Source organism: Trachemys scripta, chromosome 6 (assembly GCF_013100865.1).
Source record: "Trachemys scripta elegans isolate TJP31775 chromosome 6, CAS_Tse_1.0, whole genome shotgun sequence".
In the NCBI taxonomy this organism is placed as follows: domain Eukaryota; kingdom Metazoa; phylum Chordata; order Testudines; family Emydidae; genus Trachemys; species Trachemys scripta.
Genome location: NC_048303.1, coordinates 39,219,975 through 39,235,650, shown reverse-complemented (window position 1 = coordinate 39,235,650; position 15,676 = coordinate 39,219,975). Strand labels below are relative to the sequence as shown.

General features: G+C 39.7%; 1 protein-coding gene across 1 annotated transcript in view; it reads right to left on the bottom strand.

The window, feature by feature from the left end:
• The window catches only part of MAST4 (microtubule associated serine/threonine kinase family member 4), a 262,752-nt gene extending 248,887 nt beyond the window's left edge, over positions 1–13,865 (bottom strand). The window contains exon 1 of the mRNA XM_034773436.1: positions 13,773–13,865. Within this exon, the coding sequence (XP_034629327.1) occupies positions 13,773–13,811 (39 nt within the window). The 5' untranslated portion in view covers positions 13,812–13,865. The remainder of the gene's footprint in view (positions 1–13,772) is intronic.
• Positions 13,866–15,676: the final 1,811 nt, after the last annotated feature.

Below are 15,676 nucleotides of genomic sequence, written 5' to 3'. Positions count from 1 at the left end.
GGTCCCAGAATTCAGTGTGGTTCTCTGTTCTCCATTCTTTATGTAAATTGAGATGTCTTCCTGTCCCATCTTTCATGCAGATGAGGCTAGGGGAGTTGTCTCTGCTCTCCATTCTGTATGCTAATGGAGATGTCTTAATCTTGTCACCCTTGTCAGGAGAGGTCTAGGTGTGTCTCCCAATGCCCTTCACTGCTCTCTGCAAGTTTTCTTCCTCTGATGGGTTTTGGTTTAAGCAGAGACTGGGGGGGGGAGTGGAGGAGTGTCTTTCATGAGTCAGGCTGGATACTGCACCCTGGTTCCCCAAGAACACAGAGGTGTCTGGTATCACTTGGAAACCCTAACATCACCTGCCAGGAGATTCCACTGCTGTAGTCTGGAGCCCAACAGCTCTGCCTTACTCTTGGGTAGTTCCAAATCCCTGACAAGGTCATTCAGTTCACCTTGTGTTATGAGGTGTGGTTCAGAGGAGGGTGGGAGAAAACGTGGGTCCTGTAACATTGATGGTTCAGGACCAGAAGTTTCATCCTCTTCCTCGTCTGACTCAAGTGAGAAGGATTCTGGTACAGCAGGAACCGGCAGTCCTCCTCCGTGGGGTACTGGGCATATAGCTGATGGAATGTTTGGATATTGCACAGTCCACTTTTTCTTCTTTGACACACCTTTCCCAACTGGAGGCACCATGCAGAAGTAACAATTGCTGGTATGATCTGTCGGCTCTCTCCAAATCATTGGCACTGCAAAAGGCATAGATTTCCTTTTCCTGTTCAACCACTGGCGAAGATTGGTTGCACAAGTGTTGCAGCATATGTGTGGTGCCCACCTCTTGTCCTGATCTCCAATTTTGCAACCAAACTAAAGGTGATAGGCTTTCTTAACCATAGTGGTTATACTGCACTTTTGTGATGCAAAAGTCACTTCACCACAAACATAGCAGAAGTTATCTGCACTGTTCACACAAGTACGAGGCATCTCTGCTCACTTTGGCTAAACAGAAACGTGTCCCTTTGCAAAATCAAACACTGACAAATAAGAGAGCACGACACTGTATGATTTCTAGAACTGATATAGGGCAATTTGTTCGGCAGAGTGATGTAAGCTTCGTTATGATTGCACCATCAATGACTTCTAGGAATAACATGATGCAATTCATATCATGTATGATGCAATACCAGCTTCAGATTGCATCATTCATTGTTTTGCCTAAAAAGCAAATACTGTCCAAACCCAGTCATAGATTTATTCATAGATCCAGTCAAAGATGTATTTTAGTCATTTCTAGTTTAAATTGAGATCCTTTCCCTTTATAACTCACTTATCCTCCGCCATTCCCAAGTCAAGGGTCGTATATACTGACCCAATAGCAGATCTTGAAAACTAGAGCCAATCAACAATTTCAAGCATCATTTTCGTTCTCAGTGACCCAGAATTAGTAAAGTTTGACTACATATATTTCAGAAGCATTTTGGCTGTACAGCAGTGTAATCATTATGGCTGTTATTTGTATAAAAGACACTGCAATGTTGTGAGGGGAGCAGTGGTGGATAAATATTAAACCAGATTCTCATCAATTACTACATTTCTTTCGTGGTGCTTTAGTAGATAAACAAAAAAAAATAGTGAGTTCATATTTAAAGTTTCTAGAATGGCCCACATTGTAGAAATGCATCAATTTAAAAGTGCCAGGATTCCCCCCCACCCCCGCACCCACCCACCCCCAGCATCTTGTTAGAGCCTAAAGACAAGAACACACTGCTTTATGCATCTATAAACCTCACAACCAGCTTTACTGGGTTCAGCATCAAAGGAGCATGGCATTGATCTGTATTTTCTAGGCTCATTACCAGATAGATAGAAAAAAAAAGCAAGCTAAAACCACATGCTATAAGTTTATAACCACTTAGGGTCAATTCTAAAATTCTGATTTTAACATTACTGTTGCAGCACCCATCATGTGCTTGGTGCTACAGAAACACTGAAGGAGGCACTGTCCCTAAACTGAAGAGCTTACACTCCAAGTGAACAAAACAGAGGGAGGATAGGAAAAAGGAGTCCAATGTACCAGGAAAATGGTCAGATGACTGGCCACACTCTCTGAAAACGTATTTTTAATTTTGCAGACGGAGACCTTCATCAATTATTTCAGAGCCTTGTCATAGGTGCCATAGCAAGAATCTTCTGTTAGGATGTGAATGAGAAGATGGCAGTGGTCTTACAAGGATAACTCAAGGTAGGCATTCTACATTGAGAGGATGGCATAGAAGAAAGCCCAGACACAACTGTGTTAGAAGGACAAAGGGGCACAAAAGCTGGCATCATTAGCAGAGTGGAAGAGAGGCAATGTAAAAATGGATATATAGGGAGAGGAAAAGTTACACAGAAACTTGAAGACAAGAGAGGAAGGATGAACTTGATGTTGTAGAGGAGAGTTGGAACTTGAAGAAGGGGTAACATCCAGATCAACTAGTAAGGAAGACAATCTACCAGTAACATATTTTCAGTTAATGGAGCTCCTTAAGCCAGAGGTTGCCATCTTTTGAAGATCAGAACAGAGAGTCATGTGAGATATCTTCAAGTACCTTGTGTATATTCTGCCAAGTGTCAAACATGAATGATCACTGCAACCAAACCACCCATGAGAGCCATCAAAGCTGCATAATTATGTTCAGATATCTATGAGGCATGTCAATACAGTCCACGGAATAGAAAGCTATATCAACTATAAGAATGAACAAAACAAAGCTGAGAATACTTCAGAAAGTAAATGGGCTTGAGGACAGGAAACAGCAAGAAAAGAAAAGGAAGCCAGTAAAATTCCATATTCGGTGATCAATTATATATTGGCTCAGTGTAAGATCTTCCCCTTTCCACCCCAGCCATCACAGTGCCCAGCCATCTCAAGTAAACTGTACATTTTGATCACCTTGGCCTTAGAGCAACTCCAAATTGTAGCCAACAGACAAGTACAGTTATTCAGGGCAAAACTGATAAAATGTGAAGATAATATGCAGACTCATGCCTGCATGTCAAATCTGCTATTTTTCAACATCAAATAGTATGAGATATCGTCTAATAACTTAACTCATTTGATCACTACTGAACTCACACCCAGTAAATTATTACAATCTTTTGTGTATTAAAAAAAGTTATTGTTTGCTCTTGAGTGGGTGGGGGTGGCTAAGACATCAACTAATCAATAAGAATGAATCCAGGTAACATGAATACAGATTTCAACTTGGGCATGATATTAACACCTCTTACATTTTCCTCCACACTGTTCCTTCATTTTACTTATGTGTTTACTAATCTTGCAAAAACAGAAACCACTTAAAACTAAGACACTGTTCATAAAAAGCATTAAATTCTACTAGCAACTTTCCAGGTAAGGAGTAAATTTTCCAAAGAAATGTGCCTGAGCTGCACTCTCAAAGAAAAAAAAATCCACTGTGATCCTGCTGAGTGTGTAAAAATCAATGGGCAGCCCTAGGCATGTGGCTCTCTGAATTTTCAACACAGTTAAATTTGTATTCTCAAACTCAGCCAAAGGATTTCCAGTTTTTGGAATTAGAGATCACTAAAAAGCAGACAAGGTTAAGTTCCTGAAGAGAGCGTTTTAAGCAAGATTGAGAATCTGCAAAAGCAATGATCTTCTGTTACACAAGGATTTTGCTTCAATTACAGTTTTAGGATTTCCCCCCCCCCCCAGAAATCCAGTTCTGATCATTACCCATCTGAGAAACTCACTCTTAGCTAGCTTCTCTCAGTTGCTGAAATTAGATTTATTTCCTTCCTCTTCACTGGCTTAATTAAAAGAAATTAATTTTAATGAACCAATACCAAAAGTAAATTCAAATAAAAACAAATGAAATCAACTCCTTGTACACCGCTTTACAATTAGCAGTTTTGATTTTTCTCTTTTTTGACTGCAGTCTCTCCACTTTTCTACTCTGCCTTCCCTCACAACCATGTTCTGTTTTATTGTGCTAGACTAAGTTTCTTGGGGCCAGGCCCTTGTCTTCCTACTTAATATAGTACTTTGCAGTGGTACATAAACAATAACAGCAGTATAACAACATATACCCCTGGAAATTCTGGTTCTTTAAGTTAACCATCAAAAAAGGAAAAAAAGAAAAATCAAATGCCAACACCTGAAAGGACTACAAAAGTTTGACGTAACATACCATCTATCTCTAAAAGCAGCTTACTAAAATATATGTTCCATATACCAATCCAGTGTGTGCATTCTACAAATCCATCTGGATACCAGGTATCTGAAAACAAGTTTCAGCATAATAATGTAAACCTCAAGGTCATTACAGTCAGCACTGGTAGTTAAGGTTGCCTGAATTTCCATGATCAGAGACTCTGCTCTCAGTTGCTTAGATCTTTGCCAAACTTTAACGGTTTGGACTGCAATTCTCCAAGCTGAATTTCTTGGAGAGCTGCAACTAAAATGGTTCAACTGTTTCTGAGAACACAGAGAAACACATTTTGCCCATGTTTAAAAAAAAAAAGTTATTTTGCTTCATTGAGAAGCTGTAGCATCTACCTGCTTTGGAGCAGGGACTTAAATTCTGTCAGGAGTGTCACTGTCACACAGGGATGAGTCTTTTGCCATCCCTGTGAAATATGTGCTCAAATTTGGATAAGTAACAAGCCTCCCAAAAAATCTCATTTCTCAAATGCTCAATAGAGACATGTTAGCGTGGCAGCTAAAATCTCCGAAGCTTGTCGGATTGAGCATGCTCCATCCAAAGGCTGCAGGAGCGGATCAGGACTCAATCTCTGTACTTTCAATGCCCCCTCTGCTGGTATCCAGGCAGATGGATGAGAAACGGAATGGGTGACCATGAGAGCAGGAACCAGAGGATGTATGGTTTGAGAGGAGCGGGGGGGAGAGGCAAGCGGGGGGGGGGGGGGGGGGAGTTGTGGGAAAGAGAGGCAGGACTCAGGAGAGGATATAGATTAGAACTGGTCAGAAATATTTCTTCTGAATGATTTTCTCACCAAAAACACTCTTCACAAAACCAAAATTTTCCATGGGAAAAAAAACTTAAGTTTTGCTGGAAGTTTCTGCTGTCAAGAAAATCTAAAATGACAGTTCCCCAGCTGACCACTAGGAAGGGTCTTGTTAATTTCACTTTCTGCCTGGCCCCTGACAGAAACTGAAATTGACAAAATCTTTCCAGAAGGGCTGCCAAGGCTAAGCATCTTGACTCTACTCCTCCCACTCAACTCTAGGGCCAGACAGGCTGAGCACCTCAGGTCTCTCATAGAATCATAGAATATCAGAGTTGGAAGGGACCTCAAGAGGTCATCTAGTCCAACCCCCTGCTCAAAGCAGGACCAATTCCCAGCTAAATCATCCCAGCCAGGGCTTTGTCAAGCCGGGCCTTAAAAACCTCCAAGGAAGGAGACTCCACCACCTCCCTAGGTAACGCATTCCAGTGTTTCACCACCCTCCTAGTGAAATAGTTTTTCCTGATATCCAACCTGGACCTCCCCCACTGCAACTTGAGACCATTGCTCTTTGTTCTATCGTCTGCCACCACTGAGAACAGCCGAGCTCCATCCTCTTTGGAACCCCCCTTCAGGTAGTTGAAGGCTGCTATCAAATCCGCCCTCGTTCTTCTCTTCTGGAGACTAAACAATCCCAGTTCCCTCAGCCTCTCCTCATAAGTCATGTGCTCCAGACCCCTAATCATTTTTGTTGCCCTCCGCTGGACTCTTTCCAATTTTTCCACATCCTTCTTGTAGTGTGGGGCCCAAAACTGGACACAGTATTCCAGATGAGGCCTCACCAATGTCGAATAAAGGGGAACGATCACGTTCCTCGATCTGCTGGCAATGCCCCTATTTATACAGCCCAAAATGCCGTTAGCCTTCTTGGCAACAAGAGCACACTGTTGACTCATATCCAGCTTCTCGTCCACTGTGACCCCTAGGTCCTTTTCTGCAGAACTGCTACCTAGCTATTCGGTCCCTAGTCTGTAGCACTGCATGGGATTCTTCCGTCCTAAGTGCAGGACTCTGCACTTGTCCTTGTTGAACCTCATCAGGTTTTTTTCGGCCCAATCCTCTAATTTGTCTAGGTCCCTCTGTATCCGATCCCTACCCTCTAGTGTATTTACCACGCCTCCTAGTTTAGTGTCATCTGCAAACTTGCTGAGAGTGCAGTCCACACCATCCTCCAGATCATTAACAAAACCGGCCCCAGGACCGACCCTTGGGGCACTCCGCTTGAAACCGGCTGCCAACTAGACATGGAGCCATTGATCACTACCCGTTGAGCCCGACGATCTAGCCAGCTTTCTATCCACCTTACAGTCCATTCATCCAGCCCATACTTCTTTAACTTGGCGGCAAGAATACTGTGGGACACCGTATAAAAAGCTTTGCTAAAGTCAAGGAATAACACATCCACTGCTTTCCCCTCATCCATAGAGCCAGTTATCTCATCATAGAAGGCAATTAGGTTAGTCAGGCACGACTTCCCCTTCGTGAATCCATGCTGACTGTTCCTGATCACTTTCCTCTCCTCTAAATGTTTCATAATTGATTCCTTGAGGACCTGCTCCATGATTTTTCCAGGGACTGAGGTGAGGCTGACTGGCCTGTAGTTCCACGGATCCTCCTTCTTCCCTTTTTTAAAGATGGGCACTACATTAGCCTTTTTCCAGTCATCTGGGACCTCCCCCGATCGCCATGAGTTTTCAAAAATAATAGCTAATGGTTCTGCAATCTCACCCGCCAACTCCTTTAGCACCCTCGGATGCAGCGCATCCGGCCCCATGGACTTGTGCACGTCCAGTTTTTCTAAATAGTCCCGAACCACTTCTTTCTCCACAGAGGGTTGGTCACCTTCTCCCCATGCTGTACTGCCCAGTGCAGCAATCTGGGAGCTGACCTTGTGCGTGAAGACAGAGGCAAAAAAATCATTGAGTACATTAGCTTTTTCCACATCCTCGGTCACTAGGTTGCCTCTCTGTCGTTTTGGTTGCCAGAGCTGGAGGGAGGCAGAGAACTATGGTGCTTTACCTCTCCAGGCACTGGGCTGGAAGGCTCTTGTCAATTTCACTTTCTCAGAAAAATTAAAGGAATCCCCCCCCCCCCCCATGTGAGATCAGGTAATTAAAAACTAACTATCAAAATACACATGTAGAAGATGCATGGACAGCCTTGATTCTGGCATTTCCTAACTTTGCAACCTTAACATTCTTTTAGGATTGTTTTAAATTTATTTGTAATATATAGTTGGATAACACTACTGTAATCAAAAAGGCAATGGTTTCAACATAATGGGAAATGGATTTAAGAATATGTTAACATCTGTGGGAGTGGGAACAACCTATAACTCAAAGAAATAACACATATAATGTTTTAAAAGCGTAAGCAATATATCAGAAAGTAAAAATAAATTTGAAAAATCCTTAGGCCAAATGTGACTGAAAAAAGTAGCAATGGCGTAGGCAAGTGGAAGGGAAATGTAAAGCAACTTAAGGGAAGCTTCTCACAATGGAGCAGAAAGACAATTACAATCAATGTTACTATTTCCATGTGATTTAACGGGAACTAAGTTAATTACTTGTTGCCACTGCATTAAGTCTATACTAGTCAACCTGTCTGTCAAACCACACTAGATGGGCACAGCTATGAGATAAAAAAAATCCCACAAAGAACAATTCTTAATGTAATCAAGCAATGATAGTGGTACTAATTAGAGGTATGCATGAACTATTTATTAAAATTAAATATATTCATTGTTTTCTAGGACAAGATGAGTTATTTGGGAATTGGTGGTAACTACTGCACACTGAACCGGAAAACTGGTTTTGCATATGGCTCAAAGAACATGACAGAGCTTGATTCGAACCATCTCAAGATTCCTCTGCTGAGAGGCACTGCTCACCAATGGATCTGATATGAAGGAACATTAAGTTTATGTCTCTCCTTCCCAACATAATACCAGTCAGTCAGTTCTGTGACATATTGTAGGCATTATCAAGAAATGGTAGTGCAATTATCAAAAGGCATTAGTGAGAAGTACGATATGGGCTACAGACAGAGTCTGGCCTAATGCCAAATACACTGGCTAAGAATATAGCAGTTCTCTTTACTTGCTATGAGGTGACCACACCACAGAGACAAGTGAACCGATGAGAGAAATGTTAACCCTTTCAGGAAGACTGACTTTTATAGTGGCCATAATAGCAAAAAAGAGATGTTTGACAAAAGAAAGAGTGTTTTAGAAAGCTTGACAAACATGCAACAATGGATGAATACCTTGAAAATACAGGTGAATTAACTGATCAAGAGATTGTGCACTCTATCAGGCCCACAGAAGTGACAGCTAACGAGGAAAGGAAAAGTGTTTTTTGCATCAGTCTCTCATCTTACAGAAGCATTGTCTATCTCAGGCACTTCTAAGACAGCTGTCACTGTGGTATCTATCCATTAGAAAGCACCACACAAGGTTCTTATTTTTCTGTATCAGGATAGAATAAAGATGTTCTGGCTTCCAACATGGTGCCCACAGAAACTGTTAAAAGGAATCTAGACATAGTTATATCAACAAACACTGAACACTTAACTACGAGTGTATGAAATTACATTTTTAACTACAGTCAGACAATCTTGCTCACACAGACCCCTTTTTCAATGTTCAGATCTATATAAAAAATAAACACACAAGCAAATGCATTGATTCTTTGTGGATTAATTGAGTGCCTATTTTCAGAAGGAAACCCATACAGAAACTACATGTTAGAAACCAAACCGTGCAAGCAAAGATTCCAGATCCTCTACCTGCCTCCACCACTGGGTTTCCCCTTTTCTTCACACACCAAGTTATTTTCTTTTCTTCTTACTAACAGGCAAAGGCACATATCTCAGGCCCAATTCACGATTGTGTCACTCCCCTTCTACAATGCTATGACTCCATTCAGTGAAATTATACCTTTGTAAAAAGATGAATCAGGCCCCCCATGTCCTAAAAGAGTGAGAATGTATTGTACACAGCTCCTGAGTGAGTAGAAAATGCTAACAGCCTCTCTAGCCCCTCCTCTAGAAAACTAACTTCTTTAATCTCCTTCCTCTGAGCCTGAAACACAGGGTAAGGTCTAATGAACATTTTCCAGCTTCTATCATCAGTTTTCTCCAACAGGCTACCATCAAAACACATTCCCATTCCTCTATTAAGTCAACAAAAAAGCAGTTATAATGTCACTGCCATTTCCTTGCTTATTTCATTTCCTTTCATACATAGTATGTTCTCCCCAACCCCAATGAACAGAGTAAGGGACCAACTTTTATGTCAATTTCCAATATTCTGAGAAGAATTATTTCTCTATAGGTAACAGGATCCAGGGCTTCCTTTCCCACCAAGAAAACTGTGTGGCGTAGCAGCCTCAAACGGTGATTTTTCTGGGAAATTACTCCTTCTCTGTCTGAAGTCGTACTGGTAGAAGCAGTGAGTAAGAACTTGGGAAATCCCATATTTCTGTGTTATGGAAGTCCTGGACCTACTATGTCCAAGATTTCAGCGCATGATGGTTTCACTATGCATGGCCAGTTGCAGTGTCTCATACATTAGCATAACATCAATTCATACATTGCTCCAAGAAGCTCCTCTGTATGCTCTCCCCCAGGCTATGCAAGAAGGTATTTACCATCACCAGCAACAAAGCCAGAACTGAAACTAGAGAGACAATGGGTGAGGTAACATCTTGTATTGGACCAACTTCTGTTGGTGAGAGAGACAAGTTTCTGGGCCTCACAGAATGGATACTGAACCAGCTGTAGGGGGCATGTGAACATAATTGAACGGAAGGCCCAGTAAGAATTTTCTAAACAGGAAGTATGTCCCTTAATGAAAAAACACCTCTTTTCTGCAGAAAAGAGATGGTATCATCAGAGTGCCTATCTAGCACTGGCAACAATAATTCAACTTTCCCATGTTCTCTCCCTCCCCAATGAAGGGAAAGAGCATCATTTCACCCATGACTTATCACAAAAAGTACTTTACTTTTATGTATTTTTTGAAGGATCGTGTAAACACAAACCATATTAGACTAGTATTAGGGCTGAGAGACCAGTCAACAGCAAGGAAATTCTGAGCTACGGATCCTAATCTCAGCAATGTGATGTCTAAGCATTTTAGCACATGCCACTGAATATATCTCAGCTGCCTCTCTGCTTTCTGAAACCGAACTCGAGAACAAGACAAAGACAAATTATGAACAAGGAAGGAAATCAGAATCACTGAACAAAACATAGGACTGTGGAAAAAACTCTCTAAATATGGAAGTTGCTTCTGTTGTTGGTTACTTTTAATGATCATCATCTTCAAGTGGTATCTTTTCACATACCCACTACAGTATACTTGACATTTCAGAATCAGAATGAAATGTCAGTGTTTAATGACATCACCAGAATGCAGCTAGAAAAAGAAGTTAGTTTTTTGGTTGATGCCTCAAAATCACTTTATAGAGAACCCGTTCATTGACAAGGTACAAAAGTCATTTAGAGCTTCGTAGTCACCTATTTCTACCTTTTTACGGTTGTATCCAATAATAGCAGTAACAGGAAATAAATCAAAATGTTGTTAAATGATTAACAGATTCAGTTAGTCAGGGTGAGATGTAGGAAGGGCCAGTTTCTGTTTGAAAAATTGAGTGTCTAAACAAAATCAAAATGCCAGAGGTTTACTTAAGTCCAGCAATTTGTAATAGTTTTTATATATTTTGAAATGCAATCCAAGTAGCCTCCTGTTTTTTCCAGAGTATGGTGGTGGCTGGGCAGCAGGCATCACCATATCAGGACCCCATCTCAAAAAAAAAAAAATGACAGACGTGTTCTGACACAAGGGCTGGAGTGAACAGCGTAGAAAATGTATGAAAATATGCAGTAATATAGAATCCTTACCCTTTACAAATCAGGTTTCAAAGTTAAACATGTAAGATCTATTATCACATGATCAATTTATAAGAAATCAGAGTTGTGATAAGATTACTCTTTGAAGGTTAAGTGAACCTTCAACTAAGCAAGTGTTCACCTTCTACTCAGATGCACATATTTATAATGCTTCTCTATGGCTGTATTTCCATGGCTCCTGTTTCTAATGTTGTAACCCCACGAACTTTTGTGCTTGAAGATGGACAAACTGAAGTTTGTTCTCTTTTCCTTGAAGACCAAAACCACAGGCAAAAATCACTAACTTACCATTTATAATAGATGCACTTCTATATACATTGTTACAAGTCTTTAAATGAAAGCATCTGTAATGTATAAGAAAGAAGAAAAATGGACAGAAAAGGTACCACAGTGTTCAGTCCAGCATAACAATAGATAGACATTGATTTTATAATGTGTGATCCTTTAAAATTTACCTTTCAACTAAATACAAATGTTACTTACTTTGCATTACTAGTGCTACTTAAGGCACCCGTCACCTCTAGTGTGTTGTATTATACAGGTAAAGGTTGAATCCCTGCCTTGGAGAGTTTACAATCTAGGGGCTTAATCCAGCCAGAACTTGCTAACGGGCATAGATTTTTGTGGAACTATGTTCCAAATTAAGCGTTTGTAGGATCTGGTCCTTACATTGTGAACATTCCACTTTAGGACTGGATCCTAATCACAGGTATGTGGTGTGCATCACCTCTTTAAAAACAATTCAGTATTGCATGTGTGCACTGCTGGTTTTGATATTAGGAATACATTTAGTGCATTGTTCTCCACACTCTTTAAAAATGCTCAGCTAAGTATAATGGGAAAATGTAAATATACAATTAAATGTATTTGAATATCCATACAAAAAGATTTAATAAAGTTATAGCAGATTACAGAAACAAATTACAGAATGTTTTGTTATCTTGAAAATATTTATGCTACAGAATTTTGCAACAGACATATGCATTACAATTTTATTTATCCCTTAATCTGTACAGAATGCTGTTCAATTCATGTCAAAAGGCAGATATCTGGTTTACATTACTCAGTGGATTATAGCAGGTTTAGTAGGAGAAAATCTGTTTTTACTGTGAAGATCTACCTCTTGAAACTGTTAAATCCTCTTAAATGCTGTCACTGGCAACCCCAGTATATAGTAGTTGAGATCTCCACACACATACACCCCCACACAATCAGTTAATATAAAAGAAGGATTCAGGCTCTAAGAGACTAAGGAAAGTATAAAAGCAGTTTATTTTCAAAAGTTAACCTAGTTCTCATGGCCAAATACAGTAATACAAAGTTAAAGAAAAACAAATGGACTTTAACCAATAAGAGGTCCCAGGGAGTTTGAACAAATATTTTATCACAGTGACTTAAAAGGTTTGTTATACAATAATGACTAAAGATTTTATTTTGGTTTTATTTGTCTGATTGAAATTACAACAGTCTTTAGAAGAACTGGGTTATCTGGAAGCATATTTCAGTAGGAACCACCAGGATTCTGTGAAGTTTACAACTTTTGAAAGTTCGGTGCGTTACAGAGCTTTTTTGTACAGTTTTGCATTGTTTAACAAAGCCATAGTGATCCCACATACAGCATGGGCTTTCCCTCTCTCTCTGTCTCTCTCTATTGAAATATTGCGGAAAGGAAAACAAAAGAAAGGAAGTACATTCAATGCTAAGAGTGACTTGAGGAAAGGTTTTTTTTTTAAAAAATAAACAATAGACTACAATCATATAGTTTAAGGTGGTGCTCCTTTTTGCTTCAGTTTTGAAGAGAGTCACCATATTCCATCCATAATTGTGAATTTTCTTACACATATTTAGTATTATTAAGAAACTGATTTTCAGACCTTAATTAATATTAATTATTTTTAAAAAGGACTAAAGTGGTCTAATATGCAGTTAACATATGCAAGTACAGATTTTGAGCTAAAGTAATAACCATTAGAGACAAATGAAAAATTCCCAATTGTGCACAGCACTTGTGAAATGAACAATTTGTTTGAAATTTGGGGGGGGGGGGTATACTGTGGAATGATAGCTTGCAAAATGTGATTTAGATAAGCATGTTTTGAATTATTTATCATTCTTACAATGCAGCTGAAATGGCCATGACTTTGTTGAAGTTCCAAAAACAAAACAAAAAACCCACCACACCCACTTATCCCCCAAATAATGGCCTTATTTTACCCAGTTTTAGCTTCAAATGCATCTTTATGATTAAGTAACTTTGTTTACAATGTAACAAATTCAACCATGGTATCACAAATCAATTACTTTAAAAAAAAATACACCGTACCTCTTCTGCTTTCCCAACCTACAGAAAAAGATAAACTTGAAACTGTAGCCCATATTAATTATTGCTGAAACTCCAATCAACAGCTGCACACATCTGCTATGAATGCCCAGTAATGCTAAGCTTAGATTCCCCTTGACATGCTAGTGTATCACACATATCAATATACATCACCATAGTTGTAGTTAACTACACAGAACATTGCACTTTTAAATCGTTAGTGTCAGCATATTAAAAACCAAACTTCTTTGCTGTAGAAAATGTTATTCTAAATATACTTTATAGATATTACTCCCCACCCCCACCCCCCGAGACAGACAAATCATCAGACAGTTCCTACAGAAGGGAGAGCTGATGAGCATTCTTACATGTTGTACCTGTAGCATGACACTCAACACATCACACTGAAGGTATGTGGTTTAAAAAAAATTGTCCATACATTTGTCGTACAGGAAAGGAATGAAACAGGAACTTTGAAATGATCAGTGGTTCATTGAGAAAACAAGAATGGACAGTTTCCTACCTGAAGCCCTCGTCTCCTCAGAATGCTGGACTCATCCATTGCACTATTTAGCTTCTCTTATTCCTCCCACAACAGTATAGCCATGCTGTACTATCTCAGACTTCAGCACCCTTATTCAGATCCTAGCAGCTGCTAAACACTTACATCACAGTTTATCTGATTGGAGATTGAAAGTCAGCTGACTCTGGTTTAGTTATTCACTCCAGCAACTTCAGAGATCATGAATGCTTGCAGTACTGTGTTACAAAGCAGCAAGTGGGCTCCAGACACCTAACACATTCATCCAGGCAGGAATAGCTATTAGACAGAGGAAATCCTGTGAGCATTGTTATATTCAAACAATAACACTGGCATCCTGTGCTAACGGCAAACTGCTTTGGGCACTGACTTCTAGGTCAAGCACTTTCAGAGGCAACCGTAAGGTCAAAGTGTCTGAGTAAATCAGCAGTGACACCTCAGTAAAGGCGGCAGCTGATTGTGATGGTGAAAAACTGGGGCACAGCTGGTCAGTCAAGCAGCACGACCAAGTCTGGCTCTCATCGTTTGATGGCATCAAAGAAAACAAAATGTAGCATAACATGCAAGCTGCCTTTTAACAACACAGAGGCAGTTTTCCAGTCACCACTGGCATTTTACCTAACAGCTTGAAAGCCAATTTATTTACATAAATACCTTGGAAGCCTATTCTTAAACCACAAATACAGAAACATTGTAGAGTTTAATGTCATTCACATTAATATTAACACCTGATCAAAATATGATAAAGTAAAAATGAAATGCATTCATTAGGTGAAATGTTAACCCAGCTACAAGAGTATAAACAGTCAAAACATAGGATTCCCTGCCTGGTTCAGTGATATGGCTGACCTCACAGCTAACGAACGACTGGCATTCTGCAGAAAGGGAATGTCTGAAAAATTCAAAGCAATTTGGGCTGACTTTTTAGAGGTCTATGATTACGTAGACCCCTAAGATAGATATGATATGTCCCCTCCCTTCCCTTTATTCTAAGGCTCTTTATTTACTTAGTGTATTATGATGAATCTGGTATTTTGGTATATGTTGTATTTGGAAAAATTAATAAACAAACAATAGGATTCCCAACGTGTAGTTTCACAGTCTATTTCAGCTTGTTTACCTTGTTCATTCTCATTTAATTTCAATTTAAGGCAGCCAAGAGATGAATATTAAGTTTTCATTATCTGCATAATTCATTAGAAACACTGCGCTGTAATGCCACTTTATAAGAAATTACCCCTTTGCCTTCAAATTGCACATGTTTAAACTGAAGAAGCAGAATGGGGTCTAATGGTTAAAGAAAAACAACAGCCACTAATCCACGTAGTGACATTGGGCAAGTCACTTGGGCTCCTAGGCCTCAAATCAACCCAACTGGACAAAATGGGTGGAAAAAGACAAACAATGAAGACAGCTCTGTACTGAAAACCAGATGCTGTATCTGAGGTGATCATTCCTGGATAAACAAATGCCAAGAGGAAAAGTAAAGTATTTGACTTTTCTTATCAGTACAGCTGCTACTAAACTAAACATTGATTTTTTTTGAAGCTGTCAGACTATTAGCCTTGATATCAATTGATACTGTGTCATTAAAAATCTTAGAGGTTTAAGAACCCAGCCACTGAGTTAAATTGATTAAATTTTATGTTCAAAAATGATCTCTGCATACATCTGTAGATTTACGCAGGAAAAATCTTGTCAAGAAATACTAAAACACATTACCAAGAGAGAGATCCCCACAAGCATGCCCATAGGTTTTCAATTTGGGATTGATCAGTTAATACAACATAAATTAGGAAACATCCAGGCATTTTAATTTCATACGCCTAGGAAAAGAGTTACAGCATTTCCAAAACCGAGACGCACAATCAAACCCTGAAATGTCA